The 27,392-nt window shown below is 42.6% G+C and overlaps 1 protein-coding gene across 10 annotated transcripts in view; it reads left to right on the top strand.

The window, feature by feature from the left end:
* Positions 1-26,932, top strand: part of LOC139530456 (serine/threonine-protein phosphatase 2A 56 kDa regulatory subunit gamma isoform-like) — a 44,289-nt gene extending 17,357 nt beyond the window's left edge. The window contains exons 2-16 of one of the 10 annotated variants that reach the window (XR_011666038.1): positions 4,321-4,363; positions 4,496-4,695; positions 6,187-6,297; positions 6,739-6,831; positions 6,984-7,114; positions 7,283-7,342; positions 7,547-7,655; positions 8,661-8,714; positions 9,066-9,236; positions 10,571-10,698; positions 11,308-11,409; positions 22,850-22,922; positions 23,159-23,201; positions 23,527-23,560; positions 24,105-24,193. Coding sequence is in view for 7 of the 10 variants with exons in the window: in XM_071326898.1 (XP_071182999.1) it covers positions 4,321-4,363; positions 4,496-4,695; positions 6,187-6,297; positions 6,739-6,831; positions 6,984-7,114; positions 7,283-7,342; positions 7,547-7,655; positions 8,661-8,714; positions 9,066-9,236; positions 10,571-10,698; positions 11,308-11,409; positions 22,850-22,922; positions 23,441-23,560; positions 24,105-24,242 (1,533 nt within the window). In the remaining 3 variants the exon portion in view is untranslated. Of the gene's footprint in view, positions 1-4,320; positions 4,364-4,495; positions 4,696-6,186; positions 6,298-6,738; positions 6,832-6,983; positions 7,115-7,282; positions 7,343-7,546; positions 7,656-8,660; positions 8,715-9,065; positions 9,237-10,570; positions 10,699-11,307; positions 11,410-22,427; positions 22,925-23,158; positions 23,561-24,104 lie in introns of those variants that run through there. The other 9 variants (XR_011666037.1, XR_011666036.1, XM_071326901.1 and 6 more) reach the window with 9 other exon arrangements.
* Positions 26,933-27,392: the final 460 nt, after the last annotated feature.

Raw genomic sequence — 27,392 nt, 5'->3', positions numbered from 1 at the left:
CCCGTCGATGTGGATAGGGGGGTGCTCCCTCTGCTGTTTCCTGAAGTCCACAATCATCTCCTTTGTTTTGTTGACGTTGAGTATGAGGTTATTTTCCTGACACCACACTCCGAGGGCCCTCACCTCCTCCCTGTAGGCCGTCTCGTCGTTGTTGGTGATCAAGCCTACCACTGTAGTGTCATCCGCAAACTTGATGATTGAGTTGGAGGCGTGCATGGCCACGCAGTCGTGGGTGAACAGGGAGTACAGGAGAGGGCTCAGAACGCACCCTTGTGGGGCCCCAGTGTTGAGGATCAGCGGGGTGGAGATGTTGTTACCTACCCTCACCACCTGGGGGCGGCCCGTCAGGAAGTCCAGGACCCAGTTGCACAGGGCGGGGTCGAGACCCAGGGTCTCGAGCTTGATGACGAGTTTGGAGGGTACTATGGTGTTAAATGCTGAGCTGTAATCGATGAACAGCATTCTCACATGGGTATTCCTCTTGTCCAGATGGGTTAGGGCAGTGTGCAGTGTGGTTGCGATTGCGTCGTCTGTGGACCTATTGGGTCGGTAAGCAAATTGGAGTGGGTCTAGGGTGTCCGGTAGGGTGGAGGTGATATGGTCCTTGACTAGTCTCTCAAAGCACTTCATGATGACGGAAGTGAGTGCTACGGGGCGGTAGTCGTTTAGCTCAGTTACCTTAGCTTTCTTGGGAACAGGAACAATGGTGGCCCTCTTGAAGCATGTGGGAACAGCAGACTGGGATAAGGATTGATTGAATATGTCCGTAAACACACCAGCCAGCTGGTCTGCGCATGCTCTGAGGACGCGGCTGGGAATGCCGTCTGGGCCTGCAGCCTTGCGAGGGTTAACACGTTTAAATGTTTTACTCACCTCGGCTGCAGTGAAGGAGAGCCCGCAGGTTTTGGTAGGGGGCCGTGTCAGTGGCACTGTATTGTCCTCAAAGCGGGCAAAAAAGTTGTTTAGCCTGTCTGGGAGCAAGACATCCTGGTCCTCGACGGGGCTGGTTTTCTTTTTGTAATCCGTGATTGACTGTAGACCCTGCCACATACCTCTTGTGTCTGAGCTGTTGAATTTCGACTCGATTTTGTCTCTGTACTGAGACTTGGCCTGTTTGATTGCCTTGCGGAGAGAATAGCTACACTGTTTGTATTCGGTCATGCTTCCGGTCACCTTGCCCTGGTTAAAAGCAGTGGTTCGCGCTTTCAGTTTCACGCGAATGCTGCCGTCAATCCACGGTTTCTGGTTTGGGAATGTTTTTATCGTTGCTGTGGGTACGACATCGTCAATGCACTTCCTAATGAACTCGCTCACCGAATCAGCATATTCGTCAATATTGTTGTTGGACGCGATGCGGAACATATTCCAATCTGCGTGATCGAAGCAGTCTTGAAGCGTGGATTCAGATTGGTCGGACCAGCGTTGAACAGACCTGAGCGCGGGAGCTTGTTGTTTGAGTTTTTGTTTGTAGGCTGGAATCAACAAAATGGAGTCGTGGTCAGCTTTTCCGAAAGGGGGGCGGGGGAGGGCCTTATAAGCGTCGCGGAAATTAGTGTAACAATGGTCTAGTGTTTTTCCAGCCCTGGTAGCACAATCGATATGCTGATAGAATTTAGGGAGTTTTGTTTTTAGATTAGCCTTGTTAAAATCCCCAGCTACGATGCATGTTGGGCTCTTTGAATTCTCACTCAGTTCTCCTTATTGACAGGGAACTCACTCCTCTCCTCCTCACCTCTCCTCTCTCTCCTCCATTTTTGTGAGAGCACTAGAAGAAAAAGATTGTCAAGCAAGAATTTGAACTAGAATTTTGAGCAACAATTAAAAATTGCATTAAAATATTATGAGACCTCTCAGGCTTTGGGATAATTTTGTGTCGTTCCATATGAATTCACTTTCTGTCTGCACCCCTTTTAGATTTGAACGAAACCTTCCAAACGTGTGCACATGGTAGTGATCAAAACATTCAGGAGATCGAGGTGCTCAAAGTTGACCCTTTTTGCATACTCCACCTTACCATGAGTAGGCTGTCATTTTAAATAAGAATTTGTTCGTAACTGACTTGCCAAGTTAAATAAAATAAAAAACAACAATAAAAAACTATTTGTCATCCATGTCTTCATCGCTGAAAAAGATAAAAGTTTGAGTTTGATAACATTTCAGAGCTTACAAACAGGCTTGTCAAACTATATTATAATTTTGTATTTTTTTTTACTTTTCATGTCTATGGTCTAAACACGGAAACATAGATTTCTCTCTTTTCACATACAGTACTAGTCAAGTTTGGACATACCTACTCATTCCAGAGTTTTAGTTTATTTATACAATTGTCTACATTGTAGAATAATAGTGAAGACATCAACATGATGAAATAACACGCATGGAATCATGTAGTAACCAAAAAAGTGTTAAACAAATTAAAACATATTTTTGATTCTTCAATGTAGCCTCCCTTTGCCTTGATGACATCTTTGCACACTCTTGGTGCAAAGCTGGTTGAGAGAATGTCAAGAGTGTGCAAAGCTGTCATCGAGGCAAAGGGTGGCTACTTTTGAAGAATCTAAAATGTATTTTGATCTGTTTAATACTTTTTTGGGTTAATACTTGATTTCATATGTGTTATTTCATAGTTTTGATGTCTTCACTATTACTCTACAATGTAGAACATTTTTTTTTAAATAAAGAAACTCTTGAATTAGTAGGTGTGTCCAAACTTTTGACTGGTACTGTATGTTGTAGCTTAGACTCTATTTACAGGGTCTGAGTTGTTTTTGTTATGCCCGCCATCATTGAAAAGAGAGTGACCTCAACAACAAAAAATTCTGAATGGTTTGTCCTTGGGGCTTTGCCTGCCAAATAGGTTCTGTTATAGTCACAGACATGATTCAAACAGTTTTAGAAACTTCAGAGTGTTTTCTATCCAATACTAATAATAATATGCATATATTAGCATCTGGGACTGAGTAGGAGGCAGTTTACTCTGGGCACGCTTTTTATCCAAACGTGAAAATGCTGCCCCCTATCCTAGAGAAGTTAAATAACAATTTGTTCTTAACTGACTTTGCCGAGTTAAATATTTTTTTTATTCAAGAGCATGCTGTGTCTCAACAGATGGTGGGCACAACAAACACCTCTGATGTAAAATAGTACATGTTTGCGATAGTTGATTATAAAGGTGAAACTTATTTTTATTTTAAATAAATAACGAGTATGTACTTCTGAGTGAGTTTTTAAATTTTTTATATAAATATATATATATATATTTTTTACTGTATGTTATTTTCCTCCCTGTGCTATGCAAGCAGTAAACAATGTATATGGGTGGCAGGTAGCCTAGCGGTTAGAGTGTTGGGCCAGTAACCGAAAGGATGCTTGATCGAATCCCTGAGCCGACAAGGTGAAAAAAATCTGCCGCCGTGCTCTTGAGCAAGGCACTTTACCCTAATTGCTCCAGGGTCGCAGTTGATAATGGCTGACCCTGGCTGTAACCCCCACTCTCCAGGGCTGTCTCAGGGGGAATTGGCATAAGATACATGTGTGAAATAGGACAAATATACATGTGAAATAGGATAAATATAAGCACCCACCAAATTATTATTATTATTAGAATACCTTCTAGGAGAGGTAATTTTTCTTCTCAACAAAATCTCAGTTTTTGATGTAAATGAAATGTTATCAAAGGGTCCAGACCCTCTTTTTTCGTGATTTCACGTTTTAGAGAAACGTACCCCAAAGACCAAATCACTTCCTCATCCTTGTTATGTAGTATTGGGGCCCCAAAAAACATGAACAAAGGCTCAAAAAACACCCAAATACATCCTTTTAGAAACGGCAAAGCTCTCAGTATAGTGACACATTTGTTTAGATGTTGTACACTTGAAATTGTGTCATTATGAACTGCGACCTTATATTACATTTTGTTGCGACTCTAGCATTTTACAGGTAACTGCCAAAATAATGGAAACACTTGAGCAAATTAGGGATACAAAGTATATTGAAAGCATGGGGTGCTTCCACACAGGACGTTCCAGACACTTGTAGAAACTATGCCAAGGTGTATTGAAGCTGTTCTGGTGGCTCGTGGTGGCCCAACACCCTATTTAGACACTATATGTTGGTGTTCTTTATTTTGGCAGTTAGCTGTAGCATGGAAAATGGAACCGCTCGAGTTGCGCAAATGGGAATATAACATTGTGGATAAAGTTCAGAATGACAACTTCATGTGTACAAAATCTAAAGACCTGCATCACTATGCTGAGAGCTTTGCCATTTCTAAAAGGACATATTTGGGTGTTTTTGGAGATTTTCTTCATGTTTTTTCAGGGCCCCCGTATACTACACAACAAGGAAGTGATTTGCTGTTTGGGTAAGTTTCTCTAAAACATGTGAAAGCACAAATGTGTCTGGACCCTTCTATAACATTCCAGTTACATAAAGTATTGAACATTTATTTTTCAAAACAATCATTTTATAAAACATTATTTTCTCTCTCCCTCAGACTGTGCTCCGGCGGAGCAGGAGAAGCTGTTTGTGCAGAAGCTGCGCCAGTGTTGCGTGCTCTTTGACTTCCTGTCGGACCCACTAAGTGACCTGAAATGGAAGGAGGTGAAGCGGGCGGCGCTGAGCGAGATGGTCGAGTACATCACCCACAACAGGAACGTCATCACAGAGCCCATCTACCCTGAGGTGGTGCACATGGTGAGTGTCAGCAGACTGACTGGAAGAGAGTAGATGAGCCACCCTTAAGGCCAACCCTAGCTGGGGTGAATATGGCTGTTTTGAGTTGGACTGGGTAGAGCTGGTGTTATGATCATCTGTGCTATCGCCCAGACTGTGCTACTTTCTGACAATTTAAGCTATCCCTCAGAATGTGCTACTTTTATGTCCCGGGTCCCACTGTTCAGAATGAATGAGTAAGGGTAGCATGCTTTAAAACATGTTTCCAAACAGAAAGAATGCAATACCATGAGAATCTCCATTGAGGCTAGCATATTCTGAGCTGTCAGGTCAGAATTATTAACCAGATTATTAGCCTTTTACAGGAATTTGCTTTACATTTGAGCTCCACAAATTAAGAAAGCGATAGATAGTGACAACACCAGATGTAACAGACAGGAATGGGGTTAATTTCCATTCAAAAAAGCAAACCAAATTGAATTTCCAATTTTCCTCATTGAGGAGCCATTGACATCACAAAGCCATACAAAAACTATAAATCTGAAGCATGAAGCAATTCTCTGCAAGCGTGACTCATCAAGTTAGCCTGTCGTGGTTTTTAATGTGATAGCTCATTGTGGCCCAGCATAAGGCTGTCATGGATAAGTGTGTAAACGCAGTGAGCCTTTTCAAGTGTCAAAGCATTTTGTTCAGTCCATGATTTTAAAACATTCAAATCGTAATGCTTTACCCCGGCTCCCTACTGTACTCTCGCTTGTCTTCCACCCGTCAGCAGTCCTCGCCCAGATTCACTTTGAAGTGTTTCTCTTTTATACATCAAAGCTTCTGCAGTTAGCGGTAAAGCTAATGAGTTATTATAATCATTTGACATTGAATTGAAAACCTCTGTGAATGAATAAATGTATATTTTCTCTTTTTTAAAAGCTACATCTGGGCTTGAACTTGTTTACCTAGCTAGCAGCTCTGCAACCAACAGGAATAGCAGTGTTCTATATCCTCAGGCCACCTGCACTGTCCCATGATGCACTGTCCCATGATCTGTCTTTACTGGGAATAGCAGTTATAGCTAGCACCCCACAGGGCAAGTCAGTTGATGTTGGAGACAAATGATAACACACTTGGTTCCAATGAAAGATGTACAACTGGTTGAGTTGGCCAAGTAGATACTACTGCCCTGTTTGAATACTTCAGACATGTGCACTTCCTTCCTTATCTCCTTGAGGTAAACACAGATCTATAAGTGACTAGATCGAGTGGTAACTTTCTCTCATCCATCACTTTCACCAATTTTATATCTGTGTTTGAGTAAGGTATGAAGGAAGGATCAATGATGCATTCTAAAGTATTTAAACAGGGCCTATAATCTTTGGACAAAAAAAATCCCAAGGCGATCCTGTTACATTCAATGTAAAATGAAACAACAGCAAGGGAAGTGTTTTGGCTCCATACTGGCCTTCATCAGGGTGATATACTGAATCTGAATATACTTTGTTGTGCTTTTCCCACCCTCAGTTTGCGGTGAACATGTTCCGAACGTTGCCTCCGTCGTCCAATCCCACAGGAGCAGAGTTTGACCCGGAGGAGGACGAGCCTACACTTGAGGCTGCATGGCCACATCTCCAGGTACCCAGGGCATCTAATAACCCAGCTTACATGGCCCGGGTCGTGTTCATTCGGCACCAAACGGAAACTACCTGGTTTTGTCCTAAACACACATTTTTGTTCGTAAAGAGTTTTCTGTTGCATGTCCTAATGAACACACAACCCTGCTGTTTGAGTAAGATTTAAGTGCTGCGAATCTTTCTCTGAAGTACAGTGAAGTAAAATGAAAACATCTAATAAGTTTAGAATTGAAGTTATTTGGACCTTCCCTAACTCTTGGCTCAAACCAAACGAGCACATCTGTTTATTATGGATCATTATGATAGGATTTGCATTGGGGAATTACTGTGATTTTACAAAACAGTTTTGTAAAGAAAGATTATGACTAGCATTTTGGACATGATCTTTCTTGATATGCATTCAGCAAATTAGGTATTTGTAAAAGGTTTTCTTTCTTTACAGCTCGTCTATGAATTTTTCCTTCGGTTTTTAGAATCTCCCGACTTTCAACCGAACATAGCAAAGAAGTACATCGACCAAAAATTTGTGATGCAGGTAAGAGCTGAAAGAAACATGGATACTCGCACATTGTTGAATGCTCACACAGTTTTATTGCTGATGTTTCCAAAGGGCATTTCTTTCTTTTAGTGTAAAGTCTTGTCTTTGGTTTTGTGGAGTCTGATGGGAGTGATGTCATGTGTCCACAGCTTTTAGACCTGTTTGACAGTGAGGACCCACGGGAGAGGGACTTCCTCAAAACCACTCTCCACAGGATCTATGGGAAATTCCTGGGACTACGGGCCTACATCAGAAAACACATCAATAATATATTTTATAGGTGAGTTTAATTTCAGCTGATTTGTTTAATCTTAGATATTTTAACACATCAAATTGATTGCTGAAGATTCAATGGTGAATTTGGTTGTTTAGTTTTATAACTACTAAGAAATGTATGTTTGGCTGTGTAACTAAAAATAAAAATAAAATGTCTCTCTGTTTTTGACAGGTTTATCTATGAGACCGAGCACCATAATGGAATTGCAGAATTACTGGAGATACTCGGAAGGTACACTTCAAGCTCTAATCCAGCGTGTCTTGCAGTGGAGTTAGAATAGTTATTTTTGACTGTTATCCAGTCTCATGATGTCTTCTCGACTGCAGATAGGATCTCTAACCATTCATGGTCAGCTGTTGTTTATCCTTTATTCCTTTAATTTTCTGTTACTATTTTTAGTTCAGTTGAATTATTTGTTTCTCTTTCTATTCACAGTATAATCAATGGGTTTGCCTTACCACTAAAAGAGGAGCACAAGATTTTCCTGTTAAAGGTCCTGTTGCCTTTGCACAAAGTCAAATCACTTAGTGTCTATCATCCACAGGTAAGCCCTTCATTTTTTCATGTTTAATGTCATGTTTATTAGGCACATAAGGTAAGAAAACAGACTGAAACAGGGAGGGAATACCTTTACTTGTCCAAACGTGTGTTTTCATTTTCCGTTGAAAGACATTTTAAAACGTTTTCCATTGTGTGGCCCTAATGAACATGACACAGTTCTGATGATTGTTCTGCTATCAGCCATTCTGCCCTGGGCTCGGTTCAGGAGGGTGAGAAGGTACAGAACGTTCAGATAGAAATGCATTGTGTAGAACAGACACGATTCTCTGTCGTCAAGAATAGGGAGTCGTTTCAGATCCCTTCAATAAATTTTGATCTGCAACTTTCTTTTTTCTTTTTCCCCCTACTGAATATACCTATGGAAATCTATGGAAATGGCTGAGTATAGCCCTAGTTATGGCCAGTTGGCACACAGTGGTGTTGTTTCCAGTTGGGTCAGGCCTGTTCAGGCAGTAAGTGGGGGAGGTGAGAGCAGTATCCTGGCTGCTACAAGCTAGCTGTAATCCGATACCTGGCATTCACAAGCCTGAGTTACTATGTCGACAAAGGTCCTTGTCAGGGGCCTCTTGCTCTCTCTCGCTCTCTGGGCCGGCGTGTGTCTCTTTCACTGTATGATTGCTGTCAGCCAAGTGGGTCCCTTGAGCTGGTAGAACAGTTCTTAGTCTGCTCTGTGGGCCATTGCATAGCATAGTAGCTCAATTAGAGCTTGATCTATGTGTTAGCGTCTGTTTTGCCCCAGCCTAATGCAAAATGAGGAAACACCCCTTACAGTAATTGTCGTTACAGTGTAGAACATTGCAGTTATATCGCCGTTATACTGCTAGTATTACTGCGTCCAAAGTATTAGTTACTACACTAACTGCAACTTCATGACTACAATGATTAGTTAGGGACTATTTTTGGTGTGAATGTCAACACAATAAGATTGTGTCGTCACTAATTGAATCACCACTAATTGTGTTCTATATTGTGTTTTTCTTCCCCCTAGCTGGCATACTGTGTTGTGCAATTTCTAGAGAAGGACAGCACTCTCACTGAACCAGTAAGTCATGTGAAATTTCTCCTCACATTTCCTTGTGAATCGGTTGTTTATAGTATTTGACCTGAGGCTGAAGGTGTATTGTTTGTTCCTTCTGTGTTGTTGTATTGCATCATCTCAGAAGGTATTGCTATTGCAATGGTTATCAACCCATTTATCAAAATTGATCGGTTTTGATAAAAAGTGTATAAATGCTCATTGCAAGTTTATAAATAATTAACTAATTTATTATTAGCATATACACTATAAAAAGGTAAGTAAATGTTAATGCTTATTCATGAAAGTCATTATAAAGTGTTACTAACTAATATATTGGTCAATATCCACTCCACTCACTGATCATTGTCTTCCCAGGTGGTAATGGCACTTCTCAAATACTGGCCAAAGACTCACAGCCCCAAAGAGGTGATGTTCCTCAATGAGCTGGAGGAGATTCTGGACGTCATTGAGCCGTCTGAGTTCGTCAAGGTCATGGAGCCACTCTTCAGGCAGCTGGCAAAGTGTGTGTCCAGCCCGCACTTCCAGGTGACTGACCCTCTGACCCCATGCCACGGGAACCCTGCTATTGGTGCCATTTGATCTTTAGAGTCATTATAATCTTGTGGGAAAGTAAAATTCAGTAGTGAAATGCTTTTAGTTGGTTCCGAGAACTAAGCAGTCCATTACAATGGAAACAAAACAAGAACCAGGAATTTAACGGTTCTGCCTGAATCAGACTTGTAGTAGAGAACCGACATAATATACAGTCAGGTCCATAATTATTGGCACCCTTGATAAGACTGTATAACAAATAAGACTGTATAGCATAAATATTGGAAATACTGCGCTACAGTATATTGTATGCTCCAAAAAATTGGGAAATGATATTATTTTATAATACAATTGCCCAGAGAAATACATTTTGTTTAACAAGTAATAAAAAATCATCTCAAAAAGATAAGGGTCAAAATTATTTGCACCCCTGTTTTCAATACTCCATCACCCTACCCATGAAAGGATAATGACACTGAGCCTTTTTCTAAAATGTTTTATGTGATTGGAGAACAATTTAGAAGGGATTTTAGACCATTCTTCCATAAAGAATCTTTCCAGATCCTTGATATCCTTTGTTTGCTTAGATGGACTGCCCTATTCAATTCAAACCATAGGTTTTCAAGGGATAAAGTACCAGAGACTTGAACCCAAAGTGGTCAATTAACTATTTCTTTGTGGATTTTGATGAGTGCTTGGGGTTATTGTCTTGTTGGAAGATCCACTTGCGGCTAAGATCCCTCCCAATGAGTTGTCCATTCTCATAAAACATTTTAGAAAAAGGCTGTGTCATTATCCTCGCACGGGTAGGTTGCTGGAGTATTGAAAACAGGGGTGCAAATACTTTTGAACCCTGTCTTTTAAAGACTGTTTGTATTACTTGTTAAACAAAATCTCTTTCTCTGAGCAATTGCATAGGTATTAAACAATGTAACTTCCCCAGTTTTTTGAGAATGCAATATACATCAGCAGTTGTATTTATTTTATACAGTCTTTTTCGCTCATCTTTATCAAGGGTGACCATAATTATAGGCTTAATTATAGGCTTGAGGGAAGGATGTGACACGTTACTTTTGTCACCTTTTTGTTTGATAATTTAAGAGTACTCATCAGTAGTACTCTTATTGCCCCATCTAATGCTCCTGCAATTAAAGTGATAGTTCACTCAAAATACATATTCATTTCCTTATCCTGAAAGCAGTCTATGGATAAGAAGAGGGTGTTCCTTTAACCTTCTGATGCCCTACTGTATATGGCTTCCCCTTCCGTTGTCATATTGAGTGAGATGTTCTGACCGATGGTGCTGTATGCTTGTGGTCACTGTGCAGGTAGCAGAGAGAGCTCTGTACTACTGGAACAATGAGTACATCATGAGTCTAATCAGCGACAATGCAGCCAAAATCCTACCCATCATGTTCCCGGCACTCTACCGTAACTCCAAGACCCACTGGAACAAGTAAGTAGCCCCTCCACTTGGGCCGCATTCACTAGGCACCAAACGGAAGATGACAAACTGAAATAGGAAGGGACTAATAAATGCAACTTTTTCATTGCAAACATTTTCTGCTTTGTGGCCTGATCGGAATGCCCCATTGGTCACTTACTTCCATTTCTCAGGACATGCAGTGTCAGCCAGACCTGGGTTCAAATGTTATTTGTTTTCTTTCAAAAATTTTGATTGAGCTTGCCTGGTGCAATGGAACCAATATAATAGTCCCAAAAGTGCGCACCCATCTGGCACTCCAGGCAGGCTCAATCAAACGTTCAGTTTTGAAATATTTCCAATAATCCATATTAGAACCCAGGCCCCCAGCAAATGTATTGAATTTAGCTGAATTTGAAAGACATTGCCCCTTGAATGTCAACACCTTACCAAACAGTTTTATGTTATTTAACATTAAGCTGCTCTGAAAGTGCAGTGTTGAATGCGGAGAGCTCAACATTAGTACAGACATACTTTGCTCATTCCCCTGAATCAAATTTTGGTTTGGGCTGGAGGACAGGGCTGCCTTTTAAGACATGACGGTAGACTGACTCACTTCTGTGTGTGTGTGTGTGTGTGCAGGACCATCCATGGCCTCATCTACAATGCTCTCAAGCTCTTCATGGAGATGAACCAGAAGCTGTTTGATGACTGCACACAGCAGTTCAGAGCAGAGAAAAATAAGTATGTAAACAATATTATCGTTTGAGATTAGCATAATTATCTGAAGTCTTGACTGTAGATTGTAGTTAAGACTATGGATTATGATGTAATATTATCATTTACATTAGTATATGGCAAATGCTGACTATAGATTGTAATGTAGACTATTGCAGTCTAGAAGCTTCAGAAATGCGCTTCAGTGTTTTTAATTGTCGTGGAACTAAACTATTAATTTAATACATTCAATTATTTAGCTTGAATTAATAATGAATCATAGGTTTAATGAATCTCATTCGACCTGATACTACCAGATGAGCAAATTAATCCTGATATGTATCAAATTACATTTTTAAAACAGTTTAGATGTAATTGTAAAATAATTTTGTATGCTCTGAGTCTCAGATATGGTTTTGCATAAGGAACATTTTTGATATTCTGTTATTTAATATGGTGTTTTATTTTTTGAAAGAAATTGCATTGAGAATATATTTTATTTATTATTTTAGTTGTACTACCAGTTATCAACACATTGTTCAATGTTGAAGTACAATAATATCCAGTGGTTATTCTGTGACTTGAGCTAATTGGCTTTCTTTCTTTTTTTTTGCCGTGGTATCATTTTGGTATGGAGTATAATTTTGGTATCGTGATACTAAACCTGCTATTGGTATCGAAGTAAAAAAAATCTGGTGTCGTGACAACACTAGTCTATACACCAAAGAAATAGAATGGATTTTACACGGCATACTACAATTCCCAGGGTGCAATGCTCCGCCCAGGGCTACTGGCTGGCTACCGCTAGCAAGCCCAAACTAAGTAGTTTAAATATACTGCTGTCAAGTTATGGGTGCATTTCACATTACTTTTGGGTTGTAATCATACTATAATGCTCACATGAATGCCATGCTTAATATATGTTCACTTCAGTAGCTAGGTTTTCATTCAATTTGCGACATATTTTCATGTGAATATTCCAAAATCCACATTAAAACAACATGCGCATTTTCCCTCCAGAGATGTTTCCGTCAAATTGACTTGTTGCAGATAAAAGGCTGTGTGTGATAATGTAGTGCACATAAAATACCTTTTTGCGGTTAAATTCCCATTAACCGAATAAAACATTCAAGTTAAATGGGTTTCCATCACATTTTCACCTCTACAAATGATTTTCTCCCGTAAAATGTTGCGTTATATAGCGAGGTATTGGAACGTATGCTCTAGCCAACAGCGATACAGTTGAAGTCGGAGGTTTACATACACTTAGGGTGGAGTCATTAAAACTAGCTTTTCAACCACTCCACACATTTCTTGATAACAAACTATAGTTTTGGCAAATCGGTTAGTACATCTACTTTGTGCATGACACAAGTAATTTTTCCAACAATTGTTTACAGACAGATTATTTCACTTATAATTCACTGTATCACAATTCCAGGTGGTCAGAAGTTTACAAACACAAGTTGACTGTGCCTTTAAACTGCTTGGAAAATTCCAGAAAATAGTGTCATGGCTTTAGAAGCTTCTGATAGGCTAATTGACATCATTTGAGTCAATTGAAGGTGTACCTGTGGATGTATTTCAAGGCCTATCTTCCAACTCAATGCCTCTTTGCTTGACATCATGGAAAAATCAAAAGAAATCAGCGAAGATATCAGAAATTATAGACCTCCACAAGTCTGGTTCATCCTTGGGAGCAATTTCCAAATGCCTGAAGGTACCATGTTCATCTGTACAAACAATAGTACGCAAGTATAAACACCATGGGACCACACAGCCGTCATACCGCTCAGGAAGGAGACACGTTCTGTCTCCTAGAGAACGTACTTTGGTGTGAAAAGTGCAAATCAATCTCAGAACAACAGCAAAGGACCTTGTGAAGATGCTGGAGGAAACAAGTACAAAAGTATCTATATCCACAGTAAAATGAGTCCTATATCGACATAACCTGAAAGGCCGCTCAGCAAGGAAGAAGCTACTGCTCCAAAACTGCCATAAAAAAGCCAGACTACGGTTTGCAACTGCACATGGGGACTAAGATCGTACTTTTTGGAGAAATGTCCTCTGGTCTGATGAAACAAAAATAGAACTGTTTGGCCATAGTGATCATTGTTATGTTTGGAGGAAAAATGGGGAGGCTTGCAAGCCAAAGAACATGTTGTGGGGGTGCTTTCCTGCAGGAGGGACCGGTGCACTTCACAAAACTGTTTATCTGACATTTTATATTCTTAAAATAAAGTGGTGATCCTAACTGAAACTGAAAAACTGAGTGTAAATGTATTTGGCAAAGGTGTATGTAAACTTCCGACTTCAACTGTATCTGCGTGCTGTTGGCTAGAGCGCACATATAGCCTACATGATGAGATTATTATTATTAGTATGGACAAAAGAGCAAGATTATTTTTATTTATCAAACGGCAGCCAAGCATCGATTATGATGTCACCAGAATTATACCCTCAATTTTTATTGGAAAGGAGCATCAAGATCAATTATATCATTTTGGAACTTAGCCTCCCTTGCACTGCACTACTTTGTAACACCTTCTGCCTAGTTTCGGTGGGCTGGCTCATCTTCTCTGTAAGCAAAGTTTTCCCATAGTTCGTTTCTGGAGCCAGTTTTGTCAACAAGTTGCGGGCGGGGATGTGGATTTTTTTTTTAAGAAAGGGAAAGGAGATACCTAGTCAGTTGTACTTTCAACTGAAAGCCACGCTGTCAGCATTTTCTATCTGTTCTCTTACTTCTCAAAACTAGCTTGCCTGGCTAGCTACTGCCTCTGAGAAGATTCAGACAAATTACTAGACAGACTCGATCCCCTCAATCCGTATATGACGTGAGACACATTTGACACAGAAAATAACACAAATTCTAGTACTGAGCTGGTTTCATGTTTTAGTATCCAAAAAGTACAGATTTTTTATTTTTTTATATTTCACCTTTTATTTAACCAGGTAGGCCAGTTGAGAACAAGTTCTCATTTATAACTGCGACCTGGCCAAGGTTCAAGCAAAGCAGTGCGACACAAACAACAACACAGAGTTAAACATGGGATAAACAAACATACAGTCCTGTTCCTGATCTTATTTCCTTTGTTTAGCCTTGTTTAGTTGGTCAGGACGTGAGCTGGGTGGGCATTCTATGTTATGTGTTTCTATGTTGGGTTGTCAACTAGCCTGATATGGTTCTCAATCAGGGGCAGGTGTTTTACGTTTCCTCTGATTGAGAACCATATTAAGGTAGGCTGTTCTCACTGTTTGTTTGTGGGTGATTGTTGCTGTGTCTGTGTTTGTTCACCACACGGTACTGTTTCGTTTCGTTCGTTCGTTTGTTCCTGTTCGTGCGTTCATCGTTTTATGTGTTCTCAAGTTCAGGTCTGTTTTACATCGTTTATTATTTTGCAGTTTGTTCAAGTGTATTTTCGTCTTCGTTATTATTATTAAAATTATTATGTATTCAACCCACGCTGCGTTTTGGTCCGATCCTTGCTCCTCTTCAGACGAGGAGGAAGACGAGCGTTACAGAATCACCCACCAACCAAGGACCAAGCAGCGTGGTAACAGGCAGCGGCAGCAGAAGCAGCGCAAGAAGGAGGAATGGACATGGGAAGACGTTTTGGACGGCAAGGGTTGCTACACATGGGAGGAGATCCTGGCTGGAAAGGATCGCCTCCCATGGGAACAGGTGGAAGCAGCTAGGAGAGCAGAGGCAACTGGAGAGAGGAACCAGTGGTTATGAAGGTACGCGGCTAGCACGGAAGCCTGAGAGTCAAGTCCAAAAATTTCTTGGGGGGGGGCTACAAGGGAGTGTGGCGAAGTCAGGTAGGAGACCTGCGCCAACTCCCCGAGCTTACCGTGGAGAGCGAAAGTACGGGCAGACACCGTGTTATGCGGTAAAGCACACGGTGTCTCCTGTACGTGTGCATAGCCCGGTGCGGTACATACCAGCTCCACATATCGGCCGGGCTAGATTGAGCATTGAGCCAGGTGCCATGAAGCTGGCTCAACGCGTCTGGTCTCCAGTGCGTCTCCTCGGGCCGGCATACATGGCACCAGCCTTACGCATGGTGTCCCCGGTTCGCCAACACAGCCCAGTGCGGGTTATTCCACCTCCCCGCACTGGTCGGGCTACGGGGAGCATTCAACCAGGTAAGGTTGGGCAGGCTCGGTGCTCAAGGGAGCCAGTACGCCTGCACGGTCCGGTATATCCGGCGCCACCTCCCTGCCCCAGCCCAGTACCACCAGTGCCAACACCACGCACCAGGCTTCCAGTGTGTCTCCAGAGCCCTGTTCCTCCTCCACGCACTCGCCCTGTGGTGCGTGTCTCCAGCCCATTACCACCAGTGCCTACACCACGCACCAGGCTTCCTGTGCGTCTCCAGAGCCCTGTGCGCCCGCCAGATAGGAGCGGCCAGAGCCGCCCGCCAGCCAGGAGCCGCCAGAGCCGCCCGCCAGCCAGGAGCCGCCAGAGCCGCCCGCCAGCCAGGAGCCGCCAGAGCCGCCCGCCAGCCAGGAGCCGCCAAAGCCGCCCGCCAGCCAGGTGCCGCCAGGAGCCGCCCGCCAGCCAGGTGCCGCCAGGAGCCGCCCGCCAGCCAGGAGCCGCCAGGAGCCGCCCGCCAGCCAGGAGCCGCCAGGAGACGCCCGCCCGCCGGCCAGGAGCCGCCGGAGCCGCCCGCCGGCCAGGAGCCGCCGGAGCCGCCCGCCGGCCAGGAGCCGCCGGAGCCGCCCGCCAGCCATGACCTGCCAGAGCCGTTACTCAGTCCGGAGCTGCCCCTCAGTCCGGAGCTGCCCCTCAGTCCGGAGCTGCCCCTCAGTCCGGAGCTGCCCCTCAGTCCGGAGCTGCCCCTCTGTCCGGAGCTGCCCCTCTGTCCGGTGCTGCCCCTCTGTCCGGTGCTGCCCCTCTGTCCGGTGCTGCCCCTTAGTCCGGTGCTGCCCCTTAGTCCGGTGGGGTTAATATGGAGGGTAGCCATTAGGAGGAGGCCACGGAAGCGGGGATTAACTATGGTGGGGTGGGGGCCACGTCCAGAGCCGCCACCGTGGACAGATGCCCACCCAGACCCTCCCCTATAGGTTCAGGTTTTGCGGCCGGAGTCCGCACCTTGGGGAGGGGGGGGTACTGTGACGTTCCTGACCTTATTTCCTTTGTTTAGCCTTGTTTAGTTGGTCAGGACGTGAGCTGGGTGGGCATTCTATGTTATGTGTTTCTATGTTGGGTTGTCAACTAGCCTGATATGGTTCTCAATCAGGGGCAGGTGTTTTACGTTTCCTCTGATTGAGAACCATATTAAGGTAGGCTGTTCTCACTGTTTGTTTGTGGGTGATTGTTGCTGTGTCTGTGTTTGTTCACCACACGGTACTGTTTCGTTTCGTTCGTTCGTTTGTTCCTGTTCGTGCGTTCATTGTTTTATGTGTTCTCAAGTTCAGGTCCGTTTTACGTCGTTTATTATTTTGCAGTTTGTTCAAGTGTATTTTCGTCTTCGTTATTATTATTAAAATGATGTATTCAACCCACGCTGCGTTTTGGTCCGATCCTTGCTCCTCTTCAGACGAGGAGGAAGACGAGCGTTACAGTCAGTAACACAATAGAGAAATCTATATACAGTGTGTGCAAATGTAGTAAGATTAGGGAGGTAAGGCAATAAATAGGCTATAGTCGTGAAATAACTACAATTTAGCAATTAAACACTGGAGTGTTGTAAGATGATGTGCAAGCAGAGATACTGGGGTGCAAAGGAGAAGATGGGGATGAGGTAGTTGGGTGGGCTATTTACAGATGGGCTGTGTACAGGTGCAATGATCGGGAAGCTGCTCTGACAGCTGATGCTTAAAGTTAGTGAGGGAGATATGAGTCTCCAGCTTCAGGGATTTTTGCAATTCGTTCCAGTCATTGGCAGCAGAGAACTCAGTCCATCAAATGTATTTATAAAGCCCTTCTTACATCAGCTGATGTCACAAAGTGCTGTACAGAAACCCAGCCTAAAACCCCAAACAGCAAGCAATGCAGGTGTAGAAGCACGGTGGCTAGGAAAAACTCCCTAGAAAGGCCAAGACCTAGGAAGAAACCTAGAGAGGAACCAGGCTACAAGGGGTGGCCAGTCCTCTTCTGGCTGTGCCGGGTGGAGATTATAACAGAACATGGCCAAAATGTTCATAGATGACCAGCAGGCTCAAATAATAATAACAATTACAGTGGTTGTAGAGGGTGCAACAGGTCAGCACCTCGGGAGTAAATGTCAGTTGGCTTTTCATAGCCGATCATTCAGAGTATCTCTACTGCTCCTGCTGTCTCTAGAGAGTTGAAAACAGCAGGTCTGGGATAGGTAGCACATCCGGTGAACAGGTCGTGGTTCCATAGCCGCAGGCAGAACAGTTGAAACTGGAGCAGGAGCACGACCAGGTGGACTGGGGAAAACAAGGAGTCATCAGGCCAGGTAGTCCTAAGGCATGGTCCTAGGGCTCAGGTCCTCTGAGAGAGAGAAAGAAAGAGGGGAAGAGAAAAAGCGAGCGAATTAGAGAGAGCGTACTTAAATTCACATAGGACACCGGATAAGACAGGAGAAATACTCGAGATATAACACACTGACCCTAGCCCCCTGACACAAACTATTGCAGCATAAATACTGGAGGCTGAGACGGGAGGGGTCGGGAGACACTGTGGCCCTGTCCGATGATACCCGCGGACAGGGCCAAATAGGCAGGATATAACCCCACTCACTTTGCCAAAGCACAGCCCCCACACCACTACACCACTAGAGGGATATCTTCAACCACCGACTTACCATCCTGAGACAAGGCAGAGTATAGCCCACAAAGATCTACCCCACGGCACAACATGGACAGGAAGACCACGTCAGTGACTCCACCCACTCAAGTTACGCACCCCTCCTAGGGATGCCATGGCCAGTGACTCAGCCCCTGTAATAGGGTTTGAGGCAGAGAATCCCAGTAGAGAGAGGGGAACCGGCCAGGCGGCTCATTGTTCCAGTGCCTTTACGTTCACCTTCACACTCCTGGGCCAGACTACACTCAATCATAGGACCTACTGAAGAGATGTGTCTTCAATAAGGACTTAAAGGTTGAGACCGAGTGCGTCTCTCACATGGATAGGCAGACCATTCCATAAAAATGGAGCTCTATAGGAGAAAGCCCTGCCTCCAGCTGTTTGCTTAGAAATTCTAGGGACAGTAAGGTGGCCTCCGTCTTGTGACCGTAGCATACATGTAGGTATGTACAGCAGGACCAAATCGGAAAGGTAGGAGCAAGCCCATGTAATGCTTTGTAGGTTAGCAGTAAAAACCTTTAAATCAGACCTTGCCTTAACAGGAAACAAGTGTAGCGAGGCTAGCACTAGAGTAATATGATACACTTTTTTTGGTTCTAGTCAAGATTCTAGCAGTCGTGTTTAGCACTAACTGAAGCTTATTTAGTGCTTTATCCGGGTAGCCGGAAAGTAGAGCATTGCAGTAGTCTAACCTAGAAGTGACAAAAGCATGTATACATTTTTCTGCATCATTTTTGGACAGAAAATTTCTGATTTTTGCAATGTTACGTAGATGGAAAAAAGCTGTCCTTGAAACAGTCTTGATATGTTTGTCAAAAGAGAGATCAGGGTCCAGAGTAACGCCGAGGTCCTTCAGTTTTATTTGAGACGACTGCACAACCATCAAGATTAATTGTCAGATTCAACAGAAGATCTTTTTGTTTCTTGGGACCTAGAACTAGCCTCTGTTTTGTCCGAGTTTAAAAATAGAAAATTTGCCGCCATCCACTTCCTTTTGTCTGAAACACAGGTTTCCAGGGAGGGCAATTTGGGGCTTCACCATGTTTCATCGAAATGTACAGCTGTGTGTCATCCGCATAGCAGTGAATGTTAACATTATGTTTCCGAATGACATCACCAAGAGGTAAAATACACTGCTCAAAAAAATTAAGGGAACACTTAAACAACACAATGTAACTCCAAGTCAATCACACTTCTGTGAAATCAAACTGTCCACTTAGGAAGCAACACTGATTGACAATAAATTTCACATGCTGTTGTGCAAATGGAATAGACAACAGGTGGAAATTATAGGCAATTAGCAAGACACCCCCAATAAAGGAGTGGTTCTGCAGGTGGTGACTACAGACCACTTCTCAGTTCCTATGCTTCCTGGCTGATGTTTTGGTCACTTTTGAATGCTGGCGGTGCTTTCACTCTAGTTGTAGCATGAGACGGAGTCTACAACCCACACAAGTGGCTCAGGTAGTGCAGCTCATCCAGGATGGCACATCAATGCGAGCTGTGGCAAGAAGGTTTGCTGTGTCTGTCAGCGTAGTGTCCAGAGCATGGAGGCGCTACCAGGAGACAGGCCAGTACATCAGGAGACGTGGAGAAGGTCGTAGGAGGGCAACAACCCAGCAGCAGGACCGCTACCTCCGCCTTTGTGCAAGGAGGAGCACTGCCAGAGCCCTGCAAAATGACCTCCAGCAGGCCACAAATGTGCATTTGAGCAGACACATGCACATTTGTGGCCTGCTACTATCTCCTTGTAGCGCCTCCATGCTCTGGACACTACGCTGACAGACACAGCAAACCTTCTTGCCACAGCTCGCATTGATGTGCCATCCTGGATGAGCTGCACTACCTGAGCCACTTGTGTGGGTTGTAGACTCCGTCTCATGCTACCACTAGAGTGAAAGCACCGCCAGTATTCAAAAGTGACCAAAACATCAGCCAGGAAGCATAGGAACTGAGAAGTGGTCTGTGGTCACCACCTGCAGAATCACTCCTTTATTGGGGGTGTCTTGCTAATTGCCTATAATTTCCACCTTTTGTCTATTCCAAATGTATTGTCAATTAGTGTTGCTTCCTAAGTGGACAGTTTGATTTCACAGAAGTGTGATTGACTTGGAGTTACATTGTGTTGTTTAAGTGTTCCCTTTATTTTTTTGAGCAGTGTATATAGTGAAAACAATAGTGGTCCTAAAATGGAGCCTTGAGGAACACCAAAATTTATAGTTGATTTGTCAGAGGACAAACCAGACTCAGACTGATATCTTTCCGACAGATAAGATCTAAACCAGGCCAGAACTTGTCCGTGTAGACCAATTTGGGTTTCCAATCTCTCCAAAAGAATGTGGTGATCGATGGTATCAAAAGCAGCACTAAGGTCTAGGAGCACGAGGACAGATGCAGAGCCTCGGTCTGATGCCATTAAAATGTCATTTACCACCTTCACAAGTGCAGTCGCAGTGCTATGATGGGGTCTAAAACCAGGCTGAAGCGTTTCGTATACATTGTCTTCAGGAAGGCAGTGAGTTGCTGTGTAACAGCTTTTTCTAAAATTTGAGAGGAATGGGAGATTGGATATTGGCCGGCTTTTTTTAAAGAAAAAAAAAAATAATAATCTGGGTCAAGATTTGGCTTTTTCAAGAGAGGCTGCCACTTTTATTTTTACTGCCACTTTTAATGAGTTTGGTACACATCCGGTGGATAGAGAGACGTTTATTATGTTCAACATAGGATGGCCAAGCACAGGTAGCATCTCTTTCAGTAGTTTAGTTGGAATAGGGTCCAGTACACAGCTTGAAGGTTTAGAGGCCATGATTATTTTCATCAATGTGTCAAGAGATATAGTATTAAGAAACTTGAAAGTACTGCTCGCTGAGATTGATATTTCTTGAAGTTTCGGTATACCGTGCAACACAACTACAGATTGATTCAATGTTTAGACTATTGTAATGATAACTATAGATTATGATTCAATATTCTCATTCAGATTTGCATATCCTAAGGGATTTATAGGTAACTGCCAAAATAATGGAAACACTTGAGTAAATGAGGGATACAAAGTATATTGAAAGCAGGTGCTTCCACACAGTTCTGGTTCCTGAGTTAATTAAGAAATTAGCATCAATCATGCTTAGGGTCTTGTATAAAAATGCTGGGCAATCCAATATATTGACTACCATGGCTATGCCCCAGGGGAGAAGACTGCCCCCTCTCATTGAAGCCACGGCAGTTCAAGGTACTGTTAGCAGAAAACAGGATCCCCATTATAATTATTATAAATGTCCATTTTTGTTTAATTAAAAAACAATATTGAAATACAGTCATGGTACCAATAATTGCTTCTAATAGACCAGATATATGTCCTTGAACCAAATTTTTTTGAAAGTCACACATTCATTTTGTTCCTAATGGCAGCCTGCAGTACCCCGGTCAGCCTTCAACTTGAGTTAATCAATGAGAAGCGGCGGCACTGAGCTAGCATGCAACATAACTTCCTCGAGTAGCTCAAACTGCGCATGTTATGTTTTCATGAGACGCCATCTTAACTGGCTTCAATGCGATATTGAGTCTTAAAAATGAATGGTGTCACATGATTGATGGATTTGTCCATTCTTTTTACAGACATTGCTATAGGATGATAATAACCCCATCCACAGGGCACGAGTGGTCACTGAATTGTTTGATGAGCATAAAAACGATGTAAGCCATTTGCCATGGCCGTGCCAGTCACCAGATCTCAACCTAATTGAACAAAACAACAAATTATGGAATTTCTCATGGAAGAATGGTGTCGCATCCCTCCAATAGAGTTCCAGACGCTTGTAGAATCTATGCCAAGGTGCATTGAAGCTGTTCTGGCTCGCCTGGCCCAATGCCCTATTAAGACACTTTTATGTTGGCATTTCCTTTATTTTGTCAGTTACTTGTAGATTGTAATGACACATTTTATTTAACCTTTATTTAACTAGGCAAGTTAAGAAAAAAATCTTATTCCAATGACGGCCTACCCTGGGCAAACCCGGACGATGCTGGGCCAATTGTGCGCCGCCCTATGGGACTCCCAATCACAGCCGGATGTGATACAGCCTGGATTCGAACCAGGGACAGTAGTGATGCCTCTTGCCTTAGAACGCTGGGCCACTCGGGAGCCTCATGTTGATGACTATATATATATATATATATTTTTTTATATATATTTTGGGTAACAGACATGTACAATGTGGACCCAGAGGATATCACTTGAAAGTATTAATTAAAATGCTTCTTTCCAAAGTGGTCCTCGACGGTAAAAACAACACAATGATTAAAAGGTAAGACAAAATTACTAAAAACCATAAATACATTCATATATATTGACATCCTAAAAAGTGGCACTTTTCCCTAACCTTAAAAATCAACCATATTAATTGCACATGATACCGATCCTTCAAATAAATACATCTGACCAGCAGTGGGGGGCACAAGGGGCAGTGGAGTGGTTTCTCTTACTTAGACAACCTTTTCCAAATGTAAAACCTTTTAAAGCCATTTGTACTTTTTCTTTGCTTGATCTCTAGGGGTAGGCTATTCCATAGACGAATGCCTGCATAGAAAAACGTGCTCCTCGCAGTACTGTTTACTCTTGGGAGTTTGCAAGACATAACACTAGATGATGATGATGATGATGTTGACATTTTGTCTGTTTTTGCCCTATAGAGAAAAGGCCAAGTCAAAAGAGAGGGAAGAGGCCTGGCTCAAGATTGAGAACCTTGCCAAATCCAATCCACATGTGAGTGAGGGTCACATCTGCACTAAGACTCACTTCAGAGCATTGTTTGTGTGTGCCATCTAAAGAGCTGAAGTTGTTTTATTTTCTTTCTGTACCACCTGAGGACTGTTTTGGTATGCTGTGCAGAGCATGACCAGTTTTTATCCTCATGCACTGCAAGTGATTGGTTGGGTGCCACAGCCAATGAGTTCAACCTATTTAGTGAATTGCATTCCCAATATATTGTTTTATTCTAGGTAGTGTGCTAATGTGGATATTGTAACAGAGTCCTAGTGAAAGGTAAAATGATTATTTTATGATATCTACTTAATCACGGTACTAACGTACATCTTTTAGATTTAGAGGCTTCAACTGAATGATCAATGTCTGTACGTCGTCCATTTCAATTAAAACCAAATCACTAATAGAAGCAATGACTCCAGCATCAGAGTTTCAACCATTCGGCTAACCTCTGATTTAATCTTTCTTTGCATGCAACAAGTTCCCATTGTTTTTGTCTTTACTTTGTGTTATATTAGTGTCTTATGTGTGTTGATTCCACTGGCCTCAATGGACCAGTAGCAATGGAGTCTGATGGTCCATTAACCTTTGAAGAAGTTCACAGGTTAAAAAAGACAGTAACGGAAGAAGCCACTCAGGTAAATGTTGACTACTTTATCTTTCAATGCTGGTCCAGGATCAGGTTCCCTCCGTACCTGTAGTCTTATTCATTATGATCTAAATGGATTCTAGATCCTCTCCTACTCTGAGACATTTTATGAATATTCGCCCTGACCTCTCTCTTCAAAATGGGATTAGCTCCTATAGAGAAGGAATGACAAGTCAAACTATGGACTGAACACTGGAATCAAGTATCTACTGAATCTCCCTTGCATGTGTTTTAAATGGCATGGGGGTAGTCCTGGTAGCTTATCACTAACATTTCATCAACTCTTTTCTCACCTTCCTGTTTGGTGTTTCTTCTTGAAACTTGGATTAGTTCATTAAGATGATGCATGGTTAGCATTTTTTGTCAATTGGTGAGAAAGTTTAGCATGAATTTAATGTGAAAAAGGAGTGGTACTTGTGGCAAACTTGGTAGTGCCTAACCCAAGGGAAATACTGTAGTTACACAAGCTAACTATTTTATTCCTTTGGAGCCAACTGTCACCTCTAACACTCCCCACCCTTCCCTTGTTGCAGTTACAACAGAGAGACCAGAGAAAAGACCGTCCTCTGGTGCGGCTCGAGTCGGATCTCCCTCAGGACATCTACACCGCAAAAGCCTTGGAGACCCATCGCCGCGCCGATGACATGATCACCACCCACAATGGGCTCTAGGTCTGCCCCTCTCTCTTCTCTTCTGTCCAGTCCCCTAAAGGAGTACCCTCGCCCCTCCACACCCCACCTACCCACCCACACAGCACATTCAGAATACTGGCCCGGTTTCCCTATCTTGCCAGTACACTGCCCCACCTCCCTCAGATTTCTGCTTTCTCAGGTGTTTATTTTGGGGGGAGGGGTGGGCCCGCAACTCTTTTAGCTGTCGGTCCTGCAGAGTCATTGTTTTCCTTATTGTTTCTGCTGAATTGTGCATAAAACAGTATATCGGCTCATCCCTCCCTGCTCTTATTGTACTAATGAAAATGGGGACGTTTCGTTCCACCTGCGACATGACAAGCTCATGTGAAATGCACAACAAACGTAGAGAGCAGAAACTGAATGAGGGAGACTTCTTTTCTTCTTCTGTTTTCTGTCAAGGGGAAACAACCAAAAACAGATGGTTGGATGGAGGGGTAGGACAGTTGGATCGACTTTCCGGACTTTATTTTTATCCCAGGGACATCTGCCAGTGCCAAGACCATTTGTGTACTTTTTTTGTTTCTGCGTCTGCGTTTCTTGTTTTTAATAAGCTGAAGAGCAACAGGGCTGTCTAAAGGGACTGATCCATCTGTTCTGATGAAATCACATTGTGACAGGGATTGAGAGAGGGAGGAAGGGAGGTTCTCTGTGGACACTGGACTCTTTACACTCTACAGTTTGTGTCATATAAATGTTTTATTTAGTCTTATTTCCTTTCTCATACCCATCTGTTGAATTCCATCTGCAATATGTGAGCTGGAAATTTCACAGTGAAATATTGATAGTTCAAACAATGGTACTTCTTATTTCATATAGAGAAACACATTGGGTGGTTGTTAGTTTCCACCCTGTTTGTCATACTCAAAAGCCCCTCTTAGACATTTCAACATCTGTAGACAGTTTTTTACTGGAATCACATTATGACACCTTACCTGGGGGTATCACATAATGAGTAGTTATTTGGGATGCAAGATTATTTGTATATCAGTGATTCTGCACAGCCTGACTGCAATGTAGTCCATCTTAAATGCACAACCCACAGGGCACACTGGTTGAATCAATGTTTCCATGTAATTTCAATGAAATTAGGTTGAACCCATGTGGAATAGACGTTGAGTTGATGATCCAGGCTTCAGCAGTCCCAGAGCCACTTGCTAGTCAAGCATTGACCTCCATTAGTTTCAGAGGTACCCATGATATCACATGTCGTGTCCATCTCGTACCCCCCCAGCGTGCTCACTATTCCCCCTGTTGATTTTCTTTTTTACCACCACCCTCTTATCCAGATTTGCTTCTCTGTGGAGCTGAATGGACTGTTACTAAGCAAAGAACAAAACAAATTATTCACTTCCATAAAACATCCTTTTCGAAGACATCGGAGTGCCTTTTATCATGAGGAGGAATATGAAATTATTTTTGGCCCCAATGAGGAGAATAGCAACACTGTTTGGATGGGAAAACCATTTAATGTGACGGTTAAATGAGCATATGTGTCCATTGCCAATAATATATACTGATTCACAGGCACATTCACAGAGAACGTAGAGACCGAGCGATGATTCCAAACCTGAATACCTCTTGGAAGTAGATGAATCGTGTAATTGTTAAGAAAAAGTATATTGAACTACCTAAAAAGCACTTCCTGAAAACTTGAAAGATGTGACATGTTTGTGTATCTTCAATGAAGCTCTGTATCCCATTGAGTATATATGTACAGTCTATTCTGCTTTCTCAAGTCAGGAAGCTGTCAAATCCAGGATTGTTTTGGACACTAACATTTACAAGTGGCTCTTGTACCATTGTTTGAACTTCCAAATCTAGCATGGGTATACAATCTGTAATGTGTTTTGTGTTGTCCCTGGTAACTTATAGCCTGGATGCTAGTTTTAGCATTGTAGCTGCCAATGGAAATGGCCGATGCTAAAACAGACAGATCGAGGCTTGGCAACTGTAGTATTCATATTTTCTTGAATGGAAAAGGTGTACATTTATACAACAAATGTTAAACATGTATTTTTTCCCCTGGAAGAATGGCACTCACCAAAACAATTTCTATCCTAAAAGAATATATTTGCTTTTTATTTAACGGTATTGGTTTGTTAAGATATTTTATCAGTTTGCATTTTATTTGTGTTCGAACTGTTTTCGTGTAGACCCATAGATAAATGACTCGTAAAACAAGTTAGACGGGAGAAAAAATGTTGGTGACTGCTTGTCTAAATTCTTTGCTTGACCGCAGCATCTTTGCAGGATTTTAGTTGAACATGTACTTTACAAAATATAATAACTTGACAAGTGTCCTTCTATGTGACCTGTACTATATGGCTTCATTTAATATTGTGTACATATGATTTACTTTGTTTTATGTAATATTATAGATCTAGATTTTGTACAAAATGGTCCTCTGTACAGAATAAAACATCAATAGCAATGACAAGAAGTCAATGTGGCACATACATTCTTTTCCTCTTTCACTTGTAACTTTGTATTATTAGAAATAACAAGTCATATTTTCATCTGTTTTAACTCTTCAAGGTTTGTTCCCTATTCAAAATGTCTTTGACCAGATTTCAGTCCATAGCCTTTGTATGCTTTTCTCAAGGTTTCAAGTGGTGTACATCTATATTGAATGAATAAAGAGAATATTTGAATTTATATTTTCAACCATACATCAATTCTGGAGTCATATTACTGAACGGGAAGTCTCAACGGGGGGGGGGGGATATCTTCAACCACCAACCATCCTGAGACAAGGCAGAGTATAGCCCACAAAGATCTCCGCCACGGCACAACCCAAGGGGGGGCGCCAACCCAGACAGGAAGATCACGTCAGTGACTCAACCCACTCAAGTGACGCACCCCTCCTAGGGACGGCATGGAAGAGCACCAGTAAGCCAGTAACTCAGCCCCTGTAATAGGGTTTGAGGCAGAGAATCCCAGTGGAGGGGAACCGGCCAGGCAGAGACAGCAAGGGCGGTTCGTTGCTCCAGAGCCTTTACGTTCACCTTCACACTCCTGGGCCAGACTACACTCAATCATCAGTAAAGACTTAAAGGTTGAGACCGAGTCTGCGTCTCTCACATGGGTAGGCAGACCATTCCATAAAAATGGAGATCTATAGGAGAAAGC

The sequence above is a fragment of the Salvelinus alpinus genome, chromosome 9 (assembly GCF_045679555.1).
Source record: "Salvelinus alpinus chromosome 9, SLU_Salpinus.1, whole genome shotgun sequence".
Classification (NCBI taxonomy): Eukaryota; Metazoa; Chordata; class Actinopteri; order Salmoniformes; family Salmonidae; genus Salvelinus; species Salvelinus alpinus.
Note: the sequence above shows the minus strand (reverse complement) of the source record. Positions and strands in the feature narration are given on the sequence as shown.